The 18,384-nt window shown below is 40.9% G+C and overlaps 1 protein-coding gene across 5 annotated transcripts in view; it reads right to left on the bottom strand.

Moving 5' to 3' along the window:
* LOC144678938 (sodium bicarbonate cotransporter 3-like) overlaps positions 1-18,384 on the bottom strand; it is a 233,759-nt gene that overhangs the window by 84,616 nt on the left and 130,759 nt on the right. For all 5 annotated transcript variants that reach the window (XM_078539052.1, XM_078539048.1, XM_078539049.1 and 2 more), the window contains 4 exons: positions 13,271-13,358; positions 12,692-12,838; positions 9,396-9,502; positions 4,504-4,678 (listed from right to left, as the gene is read on the bottom strand). In XM_078539052.1, the coding sequence (XP_078395178.1) occupies positions 4,504-4,678; positions 9,396-9,502; positions 12,692-12,838; positions 13,271-13,358 (517 nt within the window). The remainder of the gene's footprint in view (positions 1-4,503; positions 4,679-9,395; positions 9,503-12,691; positions 12,839-13,270; positions 13,359-18,384) is intronic.

Raw genomic sequence — 18,384 nt, 5'->3', positions numbered from 1 at the left:
AACCAGAAGGATCAGAGTGACCAGCCCTGATATTCACCAAGGCAAGCGTTCAGAATAGGGGGGAGGAGTTGTGGTCAGGGAAACTCAGAAATATTGTGGAGGGGATAGTGGAGGAGAACTTATCCTGATTAGAAACAAATTAAGCAAGGCAATTGTAACATTACACCAGCTTCATGCAATATTCATATTAGATCTCACATGATATTACAGCAACTTGTGACATAAAACAGAAAATGCTGGAAATGCTCAGGTCTGGCAGCATCTATAGAAAGAGAAGCAGAGTTCACTTTTCAGGTTGATGATCTTACATCAGAACTGGATTTAATTTATCTAGATTTTCAAAAGGCGTCCCATAAGCTGCTTCACACTCATGAAGAAGAAGTGGAGTCAAGGGACAAATGGGAGAATGGATTGTTAGCAGGCTTCAAGACAGAAAGCAAAGAGTGGGATTAAATGGTAGTTATTTAGACTGGCAGAAGGTGGGAAGCGGTGTTCCACAAGGATCAGCGCTGGGATCAATGCTGTTCACAATTTATATTAACAATTTGGACTTTGGAATCGAAAACACAATTTCTAAATTTGTGAGTACACCATATTTGGGGTTGGAGGCAATAGTTAACACTGAGGTGGACTGCAACAAATTAATGGGGGTCATTAATAAACTTGTAATGGGCAAATAATTAGTCAATGAAGCTCAACACAACCAAATGTGAAGTGGCACATTTTTAGTAGGGAGAATAGAGGGGTTACTTATTCATGGGGGGTGCAAGTGTAGATGAGATAGAGGAACAAAGAGATTTTAGAGGAAAAATACACCAATCACTAAAAGTTGCCAGAGGTTACCAAGGTCATTAAAAAAAAAGCAGCACCAAAGCTTATTTTTAAGAGTAATTGAAAATGTTGAGAAGTTATGCTAAATCTGTATTAAACATTGGTTAGACAGAGTACTCTGCACAGTTCTGGTCGCCATGTTATAAAAAGGATATATAGGCGCTAGGGAGGATGCAGAGAAGATTTAGAAGCATGATACCATAAATGTGTGGGTATACCTATCAGGAAAGGATTGGCTGGCTAAGACTCCCTTCTGCTGAAAAAAGGAGGCTGAGGGGAGATCTAATGGTAGTCTTAAATTATGAAAGGTTGTGGTAGGGTGGACACAAAGAGAATGTTTCCACTTGTCAGTGAGAGGATAACTAGGGGCCATCAATATAAGATAGTCACCAAGAAATCCAACAGGGAACTCAGAATGTCTTTTTTTCCCCCAATTCACTAGTGTCCGTGTGGGAATTCATTTCAGAACATTGCTTGTTAAAAAATTACATATAAATGAATGATAACAATAAAAGAAAGAAAATTACTCTATCATAGATATCTAACTCTAATTAAAAACTGATAAAAAAAACTATTCCAATACATTGAAATAATCAGTGAGTCTCACCCTAAATGCATATCCTCATCCTTACAAGCTCCTGTTAAAAGTTCTTTTTGAGAAGTGCACCGAGTTCAGGAACCATTTTGTCCTGCATCTGAGGGATTGTAGCCTTTTTCCTGGACGCAGCCAGCAGTAATATTGAAACTAGGGTTGATTCTCAATGTTCATGACACACTACTTTTGTCAAAAAAGATCTGCTCATCCTGCCCTTCCTGCCTGGTTTGATAATCTCTGTACCCTTAGAGAGTCTGTTTTCCTAAGACAACAATACCAGGCAAGAAATTCAAAAAAGATAGTACTCTCGACTACAGCCATATAGAAGTTTCATGATTGTAGGATCTACTCGAAAACATTTTAATTTTCTGAGGTAGTATAATTGTGTATGCCCCTTAGCCACCACATCTGTACACTGTTCCCTCCAATTCAATTTATCTAATTTGACACCAAGACACTTGTAGTTAGTAGCTATTTCATGTCCATATCAGGAAGCTTCACAGGAACTGGCTTTTTCCTAAAGTCTATAATTAGTTTTTCCATCTTGTTGTCACTTAGTTTAAGAGAATTGTTATCGCACCATTTTAAAAACTTCTCCACCAAGTCCCTATAATTTCCTGGAGACCCACATGTACTGCATCATCTTCATCATACTCTGATCGACACTCATTCGTATAGAGGATGAAAAGTAAAGGTGACAGTACACAGTCCTGAGGAGATCCAGTATTCGTTAACATGGGCTCCTGATAAATCAGAGAAACTAACACTTGTTGGGTCCTGTTGTGAAGCAAATCACTGATTTAAAGTAGGAGAGTAAGATTGAAAATAAGCTTGAATGGTTGCATAGTATTGAAAGCTGAAGAGAAATCAACAAAGGTAGCACGAGAATAGCTGCCTAATCTATCTGTGTGCTGTTGGATTAGATGGTCAGAACAGCATTGTCCAATGGCTTATGAGGTTGACAGTCAAATTGTAACTCATATGTGGAACAAGATGACGTAAAAGACACTTTGACACAATGTGCTTAAAACAATTCATGACTATCAATGCAAGAGCAACTGGTTCGTAATCATTCATCTTGGCAGGCCATGACTTCTTAGCAACCAGGACGGTGATGGTGGATTTCCATTAGCAAAGAACAGTACGCATGTCAAACGATTTCTGAAAGACTAGAGAGAAAGGAATAGCCAATTGATGAAAACATTCGTGAAGAATTTTTCCCAATCTGATCTGATCTGGGCTAAATGCTTTCCATGGAGAGACTCGCTTGAATTGCTTCTATACCTCTCATTTTCTGATAATAAAATAAGATCCTTCTAGTTCACGAAGTGAAGCTGCTGCAGAATCATGTTCCTCAAATGCATCATCTTCAAACAGGCTAAAATACTCAGTTCAATTCATTCTCAACATCACGGGAATTGGCTGTAAACCAAAAGAAGTCATTTCTCTTTTTCAATGTGAAACCTGACATTTTATGCATATTCTTGCACTCATCTCTGGGATTATTTGCCCAAAAACAGTTATGCAGCCTGGCTCAACATGGATGTTTTGCATTCTGAATTTCCTTTCTCACCTTGATTTTTCATCAGTCAAGCTTGTTGTGGTCCCCTACACTAAATGCAATTTGTCTTTTCTACATTATTGCTTTCAAGTCCTTTACAATCTAGGGTTTCTCATTTGGATAGATCTTAATCATTTTAGTTTAGACATGAAGCTGTTCACAGATGATTATATAATCATTTATGGTATGTGTTCTTATTTATGTCTTCTTCCTCTAATAATTTATGCTTTCAAAGCAAATTTGCAGATCTTACCCAAAGAGTGATGATAGTGTGGAACTCACTATCATACAGAGTGGTTGAAGTGAATAATAGAGATGGATTTAAGGGCAGGATAGACAAGCATATGAGAGAGAAGGGGATAGAGGTTTACAAAGATAAACTTAGATAAGGAAAGTGGGAGGAGGTTTGAGTAGAACATAAATGCAAGCATGAACTGGTTGGACTTAATGGACTGTTTCTGTGCCATTTTTCCGATGCAATCCTATGTAAAGCTTCAGGTCATTCCAAACGTAATTACAATTGGTCAGTCAATCTTTTAACTTAAACACCATCACTAATTTCAGGCTTTTGCTCACAAGTAAACAGCTTTTACTGTCTTACATATGCACAGTGAAGCATCATTGTTAACTGCAGCAACTCACTGTGGCTCCTTCGACAGCACCTTCTAAAACCACGACCTCTACCAGCTGGAAGGGCAAGGGAAGCAGATGCATGGGAACACCACCATCTGGAAGTTCCCCTCCAGCTATACACCATTCTGAATTAGAAGAATAACGCCATTCCTTCACTGTCATTGGGTCAAAACCCTGGAAATTCTTTCCTAACAGTGCTGTGGGTGTACCTACACCACATGGACTGCAGTGGTTCAAGGCAGCAGCTCACCACCACCTTCCCAAGGGCAATTAGGGATGGGTAACAAATGTTGGCCTTGCCAGCAATGCCCACATCCCCTAACATTTTTTTTTAAATATTAGATTAGACATTTGAGATTGTGTACTGCTAAAATGGCATAAAATTATCCTTAAAGCTGGTTTATCTTTCCACAAATGTATAGGAACAGTAGTAGCCCATTCAAACCATGAGCCTGTTCCTCCATTTAATGAGGGAATGTTGATTCATTCATCCATATTGGTTCCATGTCCCTTAATAACCTTGGCTAGCAAAAATTGAGTTAGCATCCAATGCTTTTAGTGGAAAAGCATTCCACACTTCTACCAGCCTTTGCCTGAAGAAGTAGTTTCAAATTTCTCTCCTGAATGGCCTGGCTTTTAAGTTATGTTCTCCACCAGCAGAAGTTGCTCTTTATCTACCCTATCGACTTCTTTCAAAATCCTAAAAAAGCTCAATCAAATCACCCGTTGGTTTCTATATTCCAGGCAATCATTAATAAATTAACTGGTAACAAACTCTGGAGAAAGATAGTATCCCTGATGGAAATCAGTCTTGCAGAGTAAACAGAGCATAAAGCATTGCAGAAATCACAAGAAAAAATATATTCATGTCTTGTATACTTACTATATTGTTTTCTGTAGCTTCCCCCAGTAACCCTCCAAATGTGATGACAGGGGACATGCAGGCACAATAAAGGAAAAGAATGGATGCCAGGCACTGCAGACTAAATGCATCTTTGAAGTCACTCAAGTAGAAGGGTGATTTTCTTTTGATGTCACGGATTAAGCCACCAAATAGCCTGTGGGGTAATTTAGCAGTTTTCACAAAACTTCCAAATCCAGCATTTTATCTTAAATGTGAACAGAAGGCAGGGGTACAGCACATTTAATTCCACCCAGCTGGGTCAAGGATTATATAAGGCAGCATTTTCTGTTTGGCGTGCGGGGCCAGCCCCCGCACACTGACGCATAGTGACGTCAGGCGTGCGTCCCGACGTCACCGTGCGTCATTCCGATCTTTTGTTTGGCAGGCATGCACCAGAGTCGGCTGCACGCGCACCAAACTGTCAAAGGCCATTAATTAACCACTAACCAATTTGACAGGGCTGCCCGTCCAACCTTAAGGCTGGCGAAGAGCCCAGGTGGCCTTCGCGTTTTTCATGAAACCTCATCCCCAGGCAGGATGAGGTTACATGAAGGGTTTATTAGAATAATAAATTTTTTTTAAACATTTCATAAACATGTCCCAGCGCTGTCACATGAGGGGGCATGTGTAAATGATTTTTAAAACTTTCTTTATTTTAAAATTTGAAACTGAACTTAATCTCCGAGGCAGCTCCATGCCTCAGGGAGATTTCTGCGCTCTTTCGCGTGCATGCACGAAAGAGTGCAGACCCCAACTCTCCCTCTTCCCCTCGCCCGCACAGGCAGCACTGAAAGCTATCGGGCGCCCGTCACGCTGGGCGGATCTTAATTGCTCGCCCACGTAAATGGTGGCATGCAGCCGATCGCGGGCAGCGATTAGTTCCCTTCCCACCCGTGCCCAAGCCTGCTCGACGGAGAGAAAATTCTCTCTATAGGGTAACAGTCACAGCTCCCCTTATGAAAAGTTACTGAACAATCTGATTTCAAGGTTAAGTCACATTACACCCAATCTACTTCTGAATAATAAATTCCAAAATTACAGGTAAACATAGTAAAACTCAAATGTCAATGTTGACAAACTATAGCTGTGTGTGACACATACATCTACTTTCTCATTTGGCATAAGCAGCATTTCATTTCCACCATGATCAACATGGATGCTGAATACACCTTTAGTCATCTACATGCTGTACAGACAGGGGAATAAAGCGCCATGCTTTCTGGATACTAGCTAACCACGTACATACCACATGGGAAGTTGTGGACACTACTGGTGACCTGGACGACCACATGTGCAGGAAGTGTTGCCAGCTGCAGAAACTTGAGCTCCCGGTTTCTAAGTTTGAGCGGTAGTTGGAGTCACTGTGGCACATCCGCGAGGCTGAGAACTACGTGGATAGCACGTTCAGGCAGGTGGTCACATTGCAGGTTAGGAGCATGCAGGCAGAAAGGGAATGGGTGACCGTTAGGCAGTCCAAAGGAACCACAGGTAGTGCAGGAGGCCCCGTTCGCTAATTGTTTTTTTGTTTTGGACGTGGTGAGGGTGTTCGCTCCTCCGAGGAGTGCAGTCAGAGCCAAGTTTATGGCACCATGAGTGGCTCAGCTGTACAGGAGGGGAGGAAGTGAAATAGTGATAGGAGATTCGTTAGCTAGGGGAACAGACAGGCACTTCTGCAGCTATAGACATGACTCGTGGATAGTATGTTGTCTTCTGGGTACCAGGGTCAAAGATGTTACCAACAGCTGCAGGACATTGTTCTCTTGGGAGGGGTGGGGGGAATGTGAACGTAGTCCACGGTGCTACCAATAACTTAGGTAGGAAGAGGGAATGTGGTTCTACAGTCAGAATTTAGGGAGCTAGGTTAAAAAATTGGCAAGCAGGGCCTCAAAAGTAGTCATATCTAGATTATTCCCAATGCCACATGCAAGTGAGTACAGAAATAGGAGAATGAAGCAGATGAATGCATGGTTGGAAAGATGGTGCAAGAGGGAGGGCTTAAGATTCCTGGGACTGACTCTGAGGGAGATGGCACCTGTACAAGCCAGACAGGTTGCACCTGAACAGAGCTGGGACTGAATTCCTTGCACCCTGCAAGGTTTTGCTAGTGCTCTTGGGGGCGTTTTAAACTAACTCGGCAGGGGTGTGGGAACCAGGAGAGAATATTAGAGAGGAACATCATGGTGCACAAAATACTCGCAGTGACAGACAGCACTAGAATAGAAAATAGTAAGTTAATAGATGGAGTCGGAGTAAGGGAGAACGTAATGAAGTCTAAATCAGGGTTATACTGCATATGTGTGAATGCACAGAGTATAGCAGAGTATAGGGGTGGGGGTTACAGGTGCAGATTGCCATGTGGAATTATGATATTGTGGTGATAACAGAGGCCTGGCTCAAGGAAGGACAGGACCAGGTACTAAATATTCCTGGGTTCAAGGTGTTCAAAACAGATATGAAAGGAAGAAAAGGAGGAGGGGTGGTGGTATTGGTTAAAAAGAGCATTGCTGGAGAAAGAGGTATGCCCCAGAGGATTCAAGGGCTGAATCAAATTGGCTAGAACTAAGGAACAAAAAGGGTGCAATCACATTGCTCGGTGTAGTCTATGTTCCACAAACTAGTGGGAAGGATGTAGAGGAATAAATCTGCATCAAAATTAGAGAGGTGCAAACATTATAGAGTAGTTATAATGGGGGACTTTAATTACCTGAATATAGACTAGGATAGAGGAAGTGTAAAGGGCAGAGAGGGGCAAGCGTACCTAGATTGTGTTCAGGAAAATTTTCTACAGCAGTATGTGCCCAGTCCAACAAGAAAGGAGGCACTGCAGGACCTGGTTCTTGGAAATGAGGTGGGCCAAGTAGATCAAATATCAGTAGGGGAACATTTGGGCGACAGTGATCATTGTATCATAAGGCTTAGGGTGATGGTAGAAAAGGACAATGGGCAAGCCAGAATACGAATAATTAACTGGGGGAGAGCTGACTACAACGGGGCAAGAACGCAGCTCAGCGGGAAAAACTGTAGCTGAACAATGGGCTACCTTCAGAAAAGAAGTAGTTCAGGCACAGTCAAGGCATATTCCCTCAAAAGGGAAAGGTGGGGCAAACAAGTCCAGAACTACCTGGATGAAAAATGAGATAGAAATTAAGATAAAGAAGGATAAGTGTGCTTATGACAGGTGTCAGATAGAAAATACAATTGAGAACGAAGCTGAATACAGAAGGGAGGTGAAAAAGCAAATAAGAGAAGCGAAGAGGGATTGTGAGACAAGACTGGCATCCAGCATAAAGGGGAATCCCAAAGTCTTCTACAGGCACATAAATAGTAAAAGAGTGGTAGGAGGGGTAGGGCCGTAGGGGCTAAAAAGGGGATTTACATATAGAGGCAGAGAGCATGGCAGAGGTGTTAAATTAATACTTTGCATCTGTCATTACCAAGGAAGCAGATACTACCCAGGTCATGGTGACAGAGAAGGAAACTCTGTCACTAGAAGGGTTCAAAATTGATAAAAAGGTAGTATTGGATAAACCGTCGGTACTTAAAGTTGACAAGGCACTGGGACCAGATGAGACCCATCCAAGGGTATTGAAGGAAGTGAGAGTGGAATTTGCAGGGGCACTGACCATAATCTTTGATTTCCCTGTACTGAGAGTAGGTGTAAGGGGAGTGGAGAACTGCAAACATTACGTCCTTATTCAAAAAAGGTTGTAAGGATAAGCCCAACAATTACAGACCAGTCAGTTTAACTTGAGTGGTGGGAAGCTTCTGGAAACAATTATTCAGGATAGAATTAATAGTCACATGGACAAGCCTAGGTTGATTAGAAGAACCAGCATGGATTTCTTCAGGAAAATAGTGCTTAACTAACTTGCTGGAGTTTATTGAAGAGGTAACAGAGGGTCGATGATGGTAATGCTGTTGATGTGGTGTACATGGACTTCCAAAGGGCATTTGATACAGTGCCGCACAACAGACTTGTGAGAAAAGTTAGAGCTCATGGAATAAAAGGGACAGTAGCAACATGGATACAGGATTAGCTGAGTAATAGGAAACAGTGAATAATAGTTAATGGATATTTCTCGGGCCAGAGGAAGATTTGTAGTGGAGTTCCCCATGACTCGGTATTGGGACCCTGGGTGACTCACCAATGTAATACAGTGCCTCAAATTGTATAAGCAGTAACAACTTAGGTTAATGTTTGTAATTGCCCACAAGGTCATGAACTGGAAGGAAGTTAGAAAAAGGAGATTATCATGTACTGTGCTCTTGTAGTTTCTAGTGACCAGATTCAACTGAAGAAAGCGGGCTAATTAAAACCTCACAAGTGACATTACTCAACAATTACACGAGGTATATCTAGTGAATCATAAATGGGCAGTGTTGAATTAGCCACCTATCATACACCCCATCCAATTTTCCTTTCTGTTCACTTACATCGAAATCAGGTTGTGTGTATAATGAGGTGATCCGATACCACAAGTTTTATGCCCCTGAAGTTAAAAATTGTGCCAATTAAACTAACTTATATGGCAATAAGATGTATTTATTTCAATGCCAAACGCTATTTACCTTCAAATTAATACTTTTGAAAGGACTGCTGGAAAGTAGTAACTGGACAAGGAAGCATATGTAACAGGCAACATCAGGAATATGATTGCTCTCTCTTTTAGCCTATATTTACAAGATCTTACTATGATTGCTCCTTTCCCAAAACTCTCAAAAGCTTGTGCCATAGATATTCAAGATAGTAGTATGTAAAGCACGGAAAATTAAGAAGCCAAAAAAGGCTTCAAAGCTCCACAGAATTGATTGCGCAATCACGCGAAATTAATCTGAATTAGTCACTAAGAAAAAATACATGTAAAACAAACCTTCCAGTGCGCTCAAGTTCTGGCCCAGTGTGATGCTCTTCATGATTTGTGGTTCCATTGGTTATTGGTGGACCATTTGGAAGAGGAGGAGGACACTTCCGTTTTTCCTTTACATAACAGGTAAGAGGAAAAAAAAACAATTATTTTGCAAATAAGCTTTACTCAATGATTCATTAAATATCTTCTAGTCTGACAATTAAAAGTTCAAGATTCATTTACTAAATTAAATTTGAAAAGTTTCATCGATTTAAGTTCAGTTCACCAAAGCTGAATGGTCAATACGTCAGTCACAAGTACAACTTTTAATCACACTTGAAAAGGAAATGATAGGGTTGAAGAAGCGAGGAGAACAGTGTTGTGAATATCTCATTCATAATTCATATGTTTCAGAATATAACTTCTAGCTTTAGGAAATTAAAGTTTTAACTGTAGAAAAATAGGAATATTTGATCAAGAAACTGATCAGCAACCGTGAAGGAAATGCAATTCAAACAAACTTGGAGTTAGTTATATTTAAAAACTAACCTATGATTATCTTCAAGGTCAAAGTTAAAAGCGTAAACACTGAACAATAGATGACCCATTTCTGGACGTCTTGATAGAGCTAGGGGGCTGAATTTTTTGTCTGTCAAACGGGCGGGGAGCCGATCCCCGCCGGAGAAGTGGGCCCCGCCGCCATTTTAAGTGGGCGGGACAATTAAGGCCCGCCCAGCGTGACATCCGCCAGGAAGCGCTATGCGTTTCCTGTGTGGGCGGGGTGGGGGGGGATTCCCCAAATGCGAGAGTGCGCTCTAATGCACATGCACGCGAAAGAGCGCACATCTCCCTGAGGCTATGTGCTGCCTCAGGGAGATCGCTGAAAGGTTTTCAAACTCTACAAGTAGAAAAATAAAAAAAGTCATTAACATGTCCCCCTCATGTGACAATGTCACACAAGATGGGACATGTTAATAAATTTCACAAAAACCTTAATAAACTTTTTTAAAACCTACATGAAACCTCAACCCGCCAGTGGGCGAGGTTTCATGTTTTTTCAGAAGCCCGTCCAATCTCCTGGCCTGCCCACCAACCTTAAGGTTGGACGGGCAGGTCCTTTAACTGTTTTAATATTCCTGTCAATGGCCTCAATTAGCCATTGACAAATCGGCAGGAAGACAGCTGATCGCGCTGTGCCGCCGCCTTCCTGAAGACGTAAATGGGGCAGGATGACGTCCGGGGTTACCCCCGACGTCATCCCGTGTCATTTTCACGTCGGCAAGCGGGCCCCGCCTCCTGCTCACCGACGGAAAAATTCAGGCCAGGGTGTCCATCATTAAAAGCTAGCAATTCTGGAAAAGGGGACTGTAATACTCCATTAGAGATAGAAATTATTCATTTGGGTTGCAGAGTCTTAGCTGTGTTGAAGGTAAAATAGTTTTCTTGCGTTTTTATTGAATCATCCCAAAGCATATGATGCTGCCATGGAGATAGTGATTCTGTGTGAAACCTTGGTTAGAAGGTTTTGTTTAATTTATCAGTGTGCATTTGCTGACAAATGCAAGCAGTTCAGTTTAGGTTTTGTGAGGGAAAAGCAGATGGATGATTTGCTGGCTGGTAGAAAAAGTCTACAATCCAGTATTCGTAACTGCCCACGAGGTCATGAACTGGAAGGATGTTAGAAAAAGATTATCATGCACTGTGCTCGTGTACTTTCAAGTGACCAGATGTAAAGAACTGAAGAAAGTAGGCTAATTAAAATATCACAATTAAGTTACATTGCTCACCAATTACATGAGATTACTCGTGTGGCAGAAAGCAATCAGCCCCAGGAAAAAATTGGGAAAAATCAGTGTGTGTGTGCCCAAGGCCAATACATTGAGGTAAAAAGTCCACAGTGGTGAAGTCTTTAAAGGAAAAGTGGAGTACCACTTAGGCAAAAGCTAATGGAAGGATCCCATGAAATTTGTACCTTGAGGAATAGTTGGAATACTAAGGAGAATTGAAGTAAATTCCGGAGGGCTATTGCATGCCTTTTGGCAAGATCCCAAGAAGGACAAATTAACCTTCAAGATTTCATAAGATAAGGGAACTCTTGGGGGCTGGGCAGGAAGTAAAAAGTCAAACTGAATTTATAGCAGGTGTCTTTATAAGCCATAGGGTTAAGTTAATAGTGCAAACTTTGTTCAATCCTTTTTGATATACATTAAAGTTTATTATCGTTTAAAAACAGGAAATCTTGTGGTCTTGTTTTGTTGCTTAATTGCTGAGTGCTTGGATTTCTTCTTTAAACTTTAACGGTCCTTAACAGGATCATAAGAACAGCCTCTGAACAGATGGTTGAGAGAAGGCAAGGAAAATAGAGTCAATAAAAAGCATATAGAGGAAAGTATTTTTGATGGGGAGATTGGCTGTTCAGGTTACTCTTGAAACTGGTTTGCTGAATATGGATGAATCTAAATATAATTTATTTTCTTAAGTTATCAACTGTGCAAAAATTAACTAGGATACACCATTTTAGATGTAAAAATTTGAGGGACCACACCCCAAATCAATGCATGCTCTTGTCACTTTTGGAATATATAGAAATGTTAAATTTTCTCCCTATATACCTATGGCCAAATAGCTGTTCTTTATATGTGGGAGAGAAGAATAACAGGGTACTAACAATTGGAGAGCTCACAGCTAAGTTTAGTCCCTTACTCACCAGATATCCTATCAGGCAGGAGTCGCTGATTGCTATCAGAAACACGAGTGCTGGTTAAACCTTTTACTCTGAACCACCGGAGCACTGAGACAAATTGCAGTGCGGCCAACACCATTCTAATCAAGTTCAACTAATTCAGCACTGATCAAGGTTTCAACCTGGTATTTATCTGGAAATAACATGCCATTTGGCACTAACTAACCTGTTGTGAAGTTTTGGTTAAGTATCCCTAATCAGACAACATCCTGTTTGAAGGGTTTACATTCAAAACAATATAAGAGGCCTTTCCTCTTTACAGATGCTGACTGACCTACTGAGTACTTCCAGCATTTTCTGTTCTTATTCGGAATTGAGCATTTGCATTTCTCTTGTTATTTGGATTCTTTCTAGTCTGTATTCAAACACAGTGCAGGGAGCACCTAGGAATTATCTTTACATCAACTTGTAAACAAATAATGGTTTAACAAAAAACACAACTGAAGTTTTAACATCTGACTGTTGTATTAACACACTTCTTAAAAGTAACTTAAGAACTCATTTTAGTTGAAGTTTTCAAAAGTATTATGCTAAAAATTAAATTCTCATTTCGTTAGGCTGCAAAGAAGATCCTTACCTGTGAAGGAACATTTTTTGGCGGTTCAATTCGTATTGAAGGATCCCACTCTCCTGGTGGGAGAACAGTAACTTGATCTAAAAACTCATCTATTCCTGCCAGCAGGTCTGTACGATCTTTTGCTTTGTAAGCAACATCATGGAAAACCTTAATGTACACACATACAAACATATTTATTAGCCACTCCTGTTTTATGAGAGGATCCAGCAAGGAAGCATGGCTACATTCTTACAATAACTGCAGTTTAAAAGTCAGTCACAGCGATTCTAACAATTAAAGTTTCTGAAAGTTAACATGCAGTTCAGCAGACTTCACTTGGCTCCAAAACAGTGAAGTACAATAACTATAAAACAGGTTATTTCCAATACAATTTACTAAAAGTTTCTAAATTAACAAGCAGATTTAATAAGTGTGAGTTTGTACAAACATTTATTTCGTGGATTGAGGGTTAGTTTAGATCAAGAGTAACCAAATGAAAAAGGTCTCATCGTCAATGTTTGGTTTAAAATTAATTACAGCCCTGTACAGGGCTCTAATGTCATTCTCCAGTAGACCACCTTGAGGAAAAAGTCAACTTGCCTCATCTGTCATTAGGGTAGCTATTGATCTACCAATTTCATGGTATTGCTGTGCTTTGCCAGATGGTCCCAACATAAGAAACAAAAATCTAAACGGAAGGAAAATGTACATTAGAAAATAAAACATCAGTTTTCTAGGTATCACTCTAAATGTTAATAAATTGTTTGTTTCTCCTTGCAGTTTTCCTATTATTGCATTCTTCTTGCAGTTAGCAATTACTACTCAACACTAAGGATAGAATTCATTCTTCATGTATACACTAACCCCACAATTCAGACTTGTCACAAGATGCTCTTTTTTGGATCAATAAGACTGATACTGCACTCCCAGACCAGAATTTCACAACCTGGGAGCACAGAATCACCTACGATATCCATTTTACACATAACACATTTTGCAAAACATGACAAAAATATTAATTGAGTAAACAATGTTAGGACACAGCAGTTGGTAAAGGCTGAGTTATTTAAAATCCCAGAGGGAAACTTTAACCAACTGTCATAACCTACATAACTAGTAGAGTTGATGAGGGGGAGCCAGTGGATGTGGTTTATTTGGACTTTCAGAAGGCTTTCGACAAAGTCCCACAAGAGATTGGCATGTAAAATTAAAGCGCATGGAATTGGGGGTAGTGTATTGAGATGGATAGAAAACCAGTTGGCAGACAGGAACAAAGAGTAGGAATAAACGGGTCTTTTTCCGAATGGCAGGCAGTGACTAGTGGGGTACTGCAGGGATCGGTGCTGGGACCCCAGTTATTCACAATATATATTAATAATTTTGAAGAGGGAATTAAATGTAATATCTCCAAATTTGCAGATGACACAAAGCTGGGTGGGAGGGTGAGCTGTGAGGAGGATGCAGAGATGTTTCAGTGTGATTTGGACAAGCTGAGTGAGTGGGCAAATGCATGGCAGATACAGTCTAATGTGAATAAATGTGAGGTTATCCATTTTGGTAGCAAAAACAGGAAGGCAGATTATTATCTGAATCACTATAAATTGAGAGAGGGGAATGTGCAACAAGACCTGGGTGTCCTTGTACACCAGTCGCTGAAGGTAAGCATGCAGGTGCAGCAGATGGTAAAGAAGGCAAATGGCATGTTGGCATTCATAGCCAGAGGATTCGAGTACAGGAACAGGGATGTCTTGCTGCAATTGTACAGGGCCTTGGTGAGACCACACCTGGAATATTGTGTACAGTTTTGACCTCCTTATCTGAGGAAGGATGTACTTGCAATAGAGGGAGTGCAGCGAAGGTTTACCTGACTGATTCCTGGGATGGTGGGACTGACATATGAGGAGAGATTGAGTCGATTAGGATTACATTCACTGGAGTTCAGAAGAATGAGGGGGGATCTCATAGAAACCTATAAAATTCTAACAGGACTAGACAGGGTAGATGCAGGATGTTCCCAATGGTGGGGGCGTCCAGAACCAGGGGTCACAGCCTGAGGATATGGGGTAGACCATTTAGGACTGAGATGAGGAGAATTTTCTCCACCCACAGAGAGTGGTGAGCCTGTGGAATTCGTTACCACAGAAAGTAGTTGAGACCAAAACATTGTATGTTTTCAAGAAGGAGTTAGATATAGCTCTTGGGGACGAATGGGATCAAAGGGTATGGGGAGAAAGCCAGAGCAGGCTATTGAGTTGGATGATCAGCCATGATCATAATGAATAGCGGAGCAGGCTCGAAGAGCTGAATGGCCTACTCCTGCTCCTAGTTTCTATGTTTCTATATTTTCAACTGGTATGTTTGAGATGCAGCTCTGAATTCAGAAATGAAACCACCAAGCCTCCAGAGGTTTTTATATAAATTAAACACTTATTAATTTAACAAGGAATTAAACACATAAACATGTCTACAAATAACTACCATAATAACTTATAAACAAATCCGCAAATTAATCACTCCTAAGTAAATCTTCACCAAGGCAACAATAACCCATAGACTTTAAACAGACACCAAGCAAAGCACATTTTATCTTACGAATTCAAAATGAGGTTTCTTTCAATTTGGTTCCTTCCCACGGTTGTAGGCTTACAGGCGGCATGCCTGACTTGCACACACAAAACTCTTTTCTGTATATACCTAGCCTTCCCTTTCAATGTAAATTTTCATTGTATCACCAAGCTCTTTGAACTTCACCTCTTTTAACAATAAAACCCCTTTCATAGTACCAATTTTATTAATAATATAAACGTATTGCTCAGTGTCTCCTAGCTAGGTGCAAGATTTCATCCCGTCTTTGAATGGTTTATTCAACATACAAATGTACCCTCCACCTTACTGATTAACATCTCAAAACTACTATACATCAAAGCAACCAGACTTGCCGGCTTTAATCCAATTAAGACACACACACTCACAGACACAGGCCCAACTACAAATCCAATTTTAAATAATTTCCTATAATATTATATACATTAATATCTTCATGACAACAAAACAACTCATGCAGCAAATGAAAAGCATATTGCGAAAACTTTTCATTTAAGCGATGAAGCAAGGTGTTGATGGATTTAGGAAAGTGAAATCCCTCATTTCTAGAGACATTCCCAACACAAATGAAAATGGTTGAGATAGTTATAGGCCAGTCGCCACTGCAGGAACTCCACAGAAATGGGTCCTCAGACAAACCAACTTCAGCTGTTTCAATGATCTTTCCCTCTCATAAGGCCAGCACTGGGGCTGATAATTCAGTGTTCAGCTCCATTCACAGCTCCTCTGATGACTAAGCAGCCCATGTCAGCCTATAGCAGTATGTCAATAATATCCAGCCTAGATTAACAAATTGCAGTTAACATTTGTGTCACAAAAGTGGTGCATAACGACCATTTTGAGCAAAAGAAAGCCCAGCCAATTACCTTTGAACAAAAATAACTGTACATTAATAAGAACAGTGGTGATAAGTGAGTTGGATAAGATACTGGCAGCAAAGTTTTGGATGAGCCGAAGCTTATAGAGGGTGCAGCTTGGAATGCTAGACCATAGGGCATTGCAATAGTCAAGTCCGGAGGTGGCAAAGGCATGGAAGAGAATTTTAGCAGTCAGATTGCGGCAGCACCAGAGACAGACAACATATGAGATGACAGGAAGCAGAACTCTTAAGAGAACATGCTGCTCAAGTTCAGCTTACGGATAAATAGGACACAGACTGCAAATAGTCTATTTCAACCTATGCCAATGGACCGGACAGGTGTTGCAATCTATGGTGAGGATACCCAGCCAATTGTACAGGCCAAAGACAATGGCTGGAATTTTCCAGCCCCGACGTGGCATGACCGCAGCGAAAGATTTGGTGACCGAACCAGAAGTCCACTGACTTTCGGCAGGACCGGACAATCCCTGCAGCAATCAGAGCCAGAAAATCCCACCCTATGGCTTCAGTCTTCCCAACAATGGAAATATGCAGCTCATCCAAGATTAGGTAGTTGTCAAGCTGCCAGACAGAGACAGTGGAGGGGTCAAGGGGGCTGGAGAAGTGAGTTGTATGTCATTGGTGTACATGTGTAAGATGACCCCATTCTGCAGATAATCTCAACAAACAGCGGCATGTTGATGAGTATTAGGAGGGGCCTCAAGGATTGCTGGGGAATTCTAAGGTCATGGTGGAAAGCAATAAAAAAGGCTATTACTGGGGACTAGGACTACAATCAGAGAAGGAAAAACGGAATCAAGTGTGGGTACCTTCTGCATGTCAAATGAACGTGATAACCACTACACTACACTACACAGAAGAAAGGGACCCCACCGAGCTGGATAAAGTCATAAGGCATTGGAGGAGGATGACATGGATATCCAGTATGAACATAATGAGCTAAATGGTCTCTTTCTGTGCCGCAAATCTAGGTTTCAATGTCAAAGGTTGTTAAGGGGCATAGCGCACCACAGTCACCAAGGATGTCATACATAACCGGTTTGACTCTCAAAAGCAATCAAACTATCAAACTAGGTAATCTGATGCACAACCCCATACGGGGAGGGGGGAATGTTCCACAGTGCAGGATCCAAACTGTATCCAACAGTATTAATTCACCATCCAGAGAAATTAGAGCTACCAATTTTGCTGTACAGATTTTGTGGATAACGGCAAGTAGCAAAAGAACAAGAAAATGACAATTTGTCCTGTCACTTGCATCAGAATCTATGCAGTTTTGAATATGTGCTAGTTTATCTCAGGGTGAAATCCCACTTAGCCAAACACCATCACAGTTCAAGGTATTCATGGTGAGCCAGTGTAAAGGATGTTATGGGTCTAATAATAACTTGCATTTATCGGGTGTCTTTAACATAGTAAAACATCCCAAGGAGCTTCACAGGAGTGCTAACAAGCAAAATTCAAACCACCAATAAAGCCACTGCAAAATAATGATTAAATAATGGTGAGTGAGGCCTTTGTTTATCACAGTAGTTTAGATTCCCACCATTTTGTTGCTTGGTCAAAAGATATTTTGGTCAAAGATAGTTTTCCACTAAGAGCCTGAACCAGTTCAGGTGCCAAAGTACGGTCAGGCCTGAACTCTTCAATTCCACATTCCCCAACAATAAGAGACATTTGGTCACAAGGGCAATACATTTTATGGCAGAGTTACAGTCCCAATCTACTTGATTCAAGCTGTTGGTTGAACTTGGCCTTCTGGGAACGTTATACGCATCACAGGATTGCTGTGTTAAACAGTGTAAGTTTAAGGGTCAAAGACATGTGTGCGCGAAGGTACCATTACTATACTGCCTGCATATTCCAGAATGCTCATGTAAAAAAACTAGACTGAATTTATCCCACTTAGAAAAAAATCATAGCTGCCATGTACAAAGCTCCTTCCATATTTTTATTTAGTTTTCCATCTGGACTGGACTGATAGATATTTAGTTTTCTGATTTTATCAATTTTCCTTATCATCATCTCTACCAACACAAATACAAAATGGAGTTGAGCAAGCCACGTCACTGTCATGGTACCAAAGAGGTACCTCATGGACTTCAACAGTCCCAGGAACAGGTTCATCATCACCATCCTCCCAAAGCCAATTAGAGATGACCAACTCACATTCCATGAACTATAAAAATGCACACACAACTGCTATTTCATTTCTAGACAGTGAACGACT

The sequence above is a fragment of the Cetorhinus maximus genome, chromosome 3 (genome assembly GCF_964194155.1).
Source record: "Cetorhinus maximus chromosome 3, sCetMax3.hap1.1, whole genome shotgun sequence".
In the NCBI taxonomy this organism is placed as follows: domain Eukaryota; kingdom Metazoa; phylum Chordata; class Chondrichthyes; order Lamniformes; family Cetorhinidae; genus Cetorhinus; species Cetorhinus maximus.
This window is presented reverse-complemented; position numbering and strand designations above follow the sequence as displayed.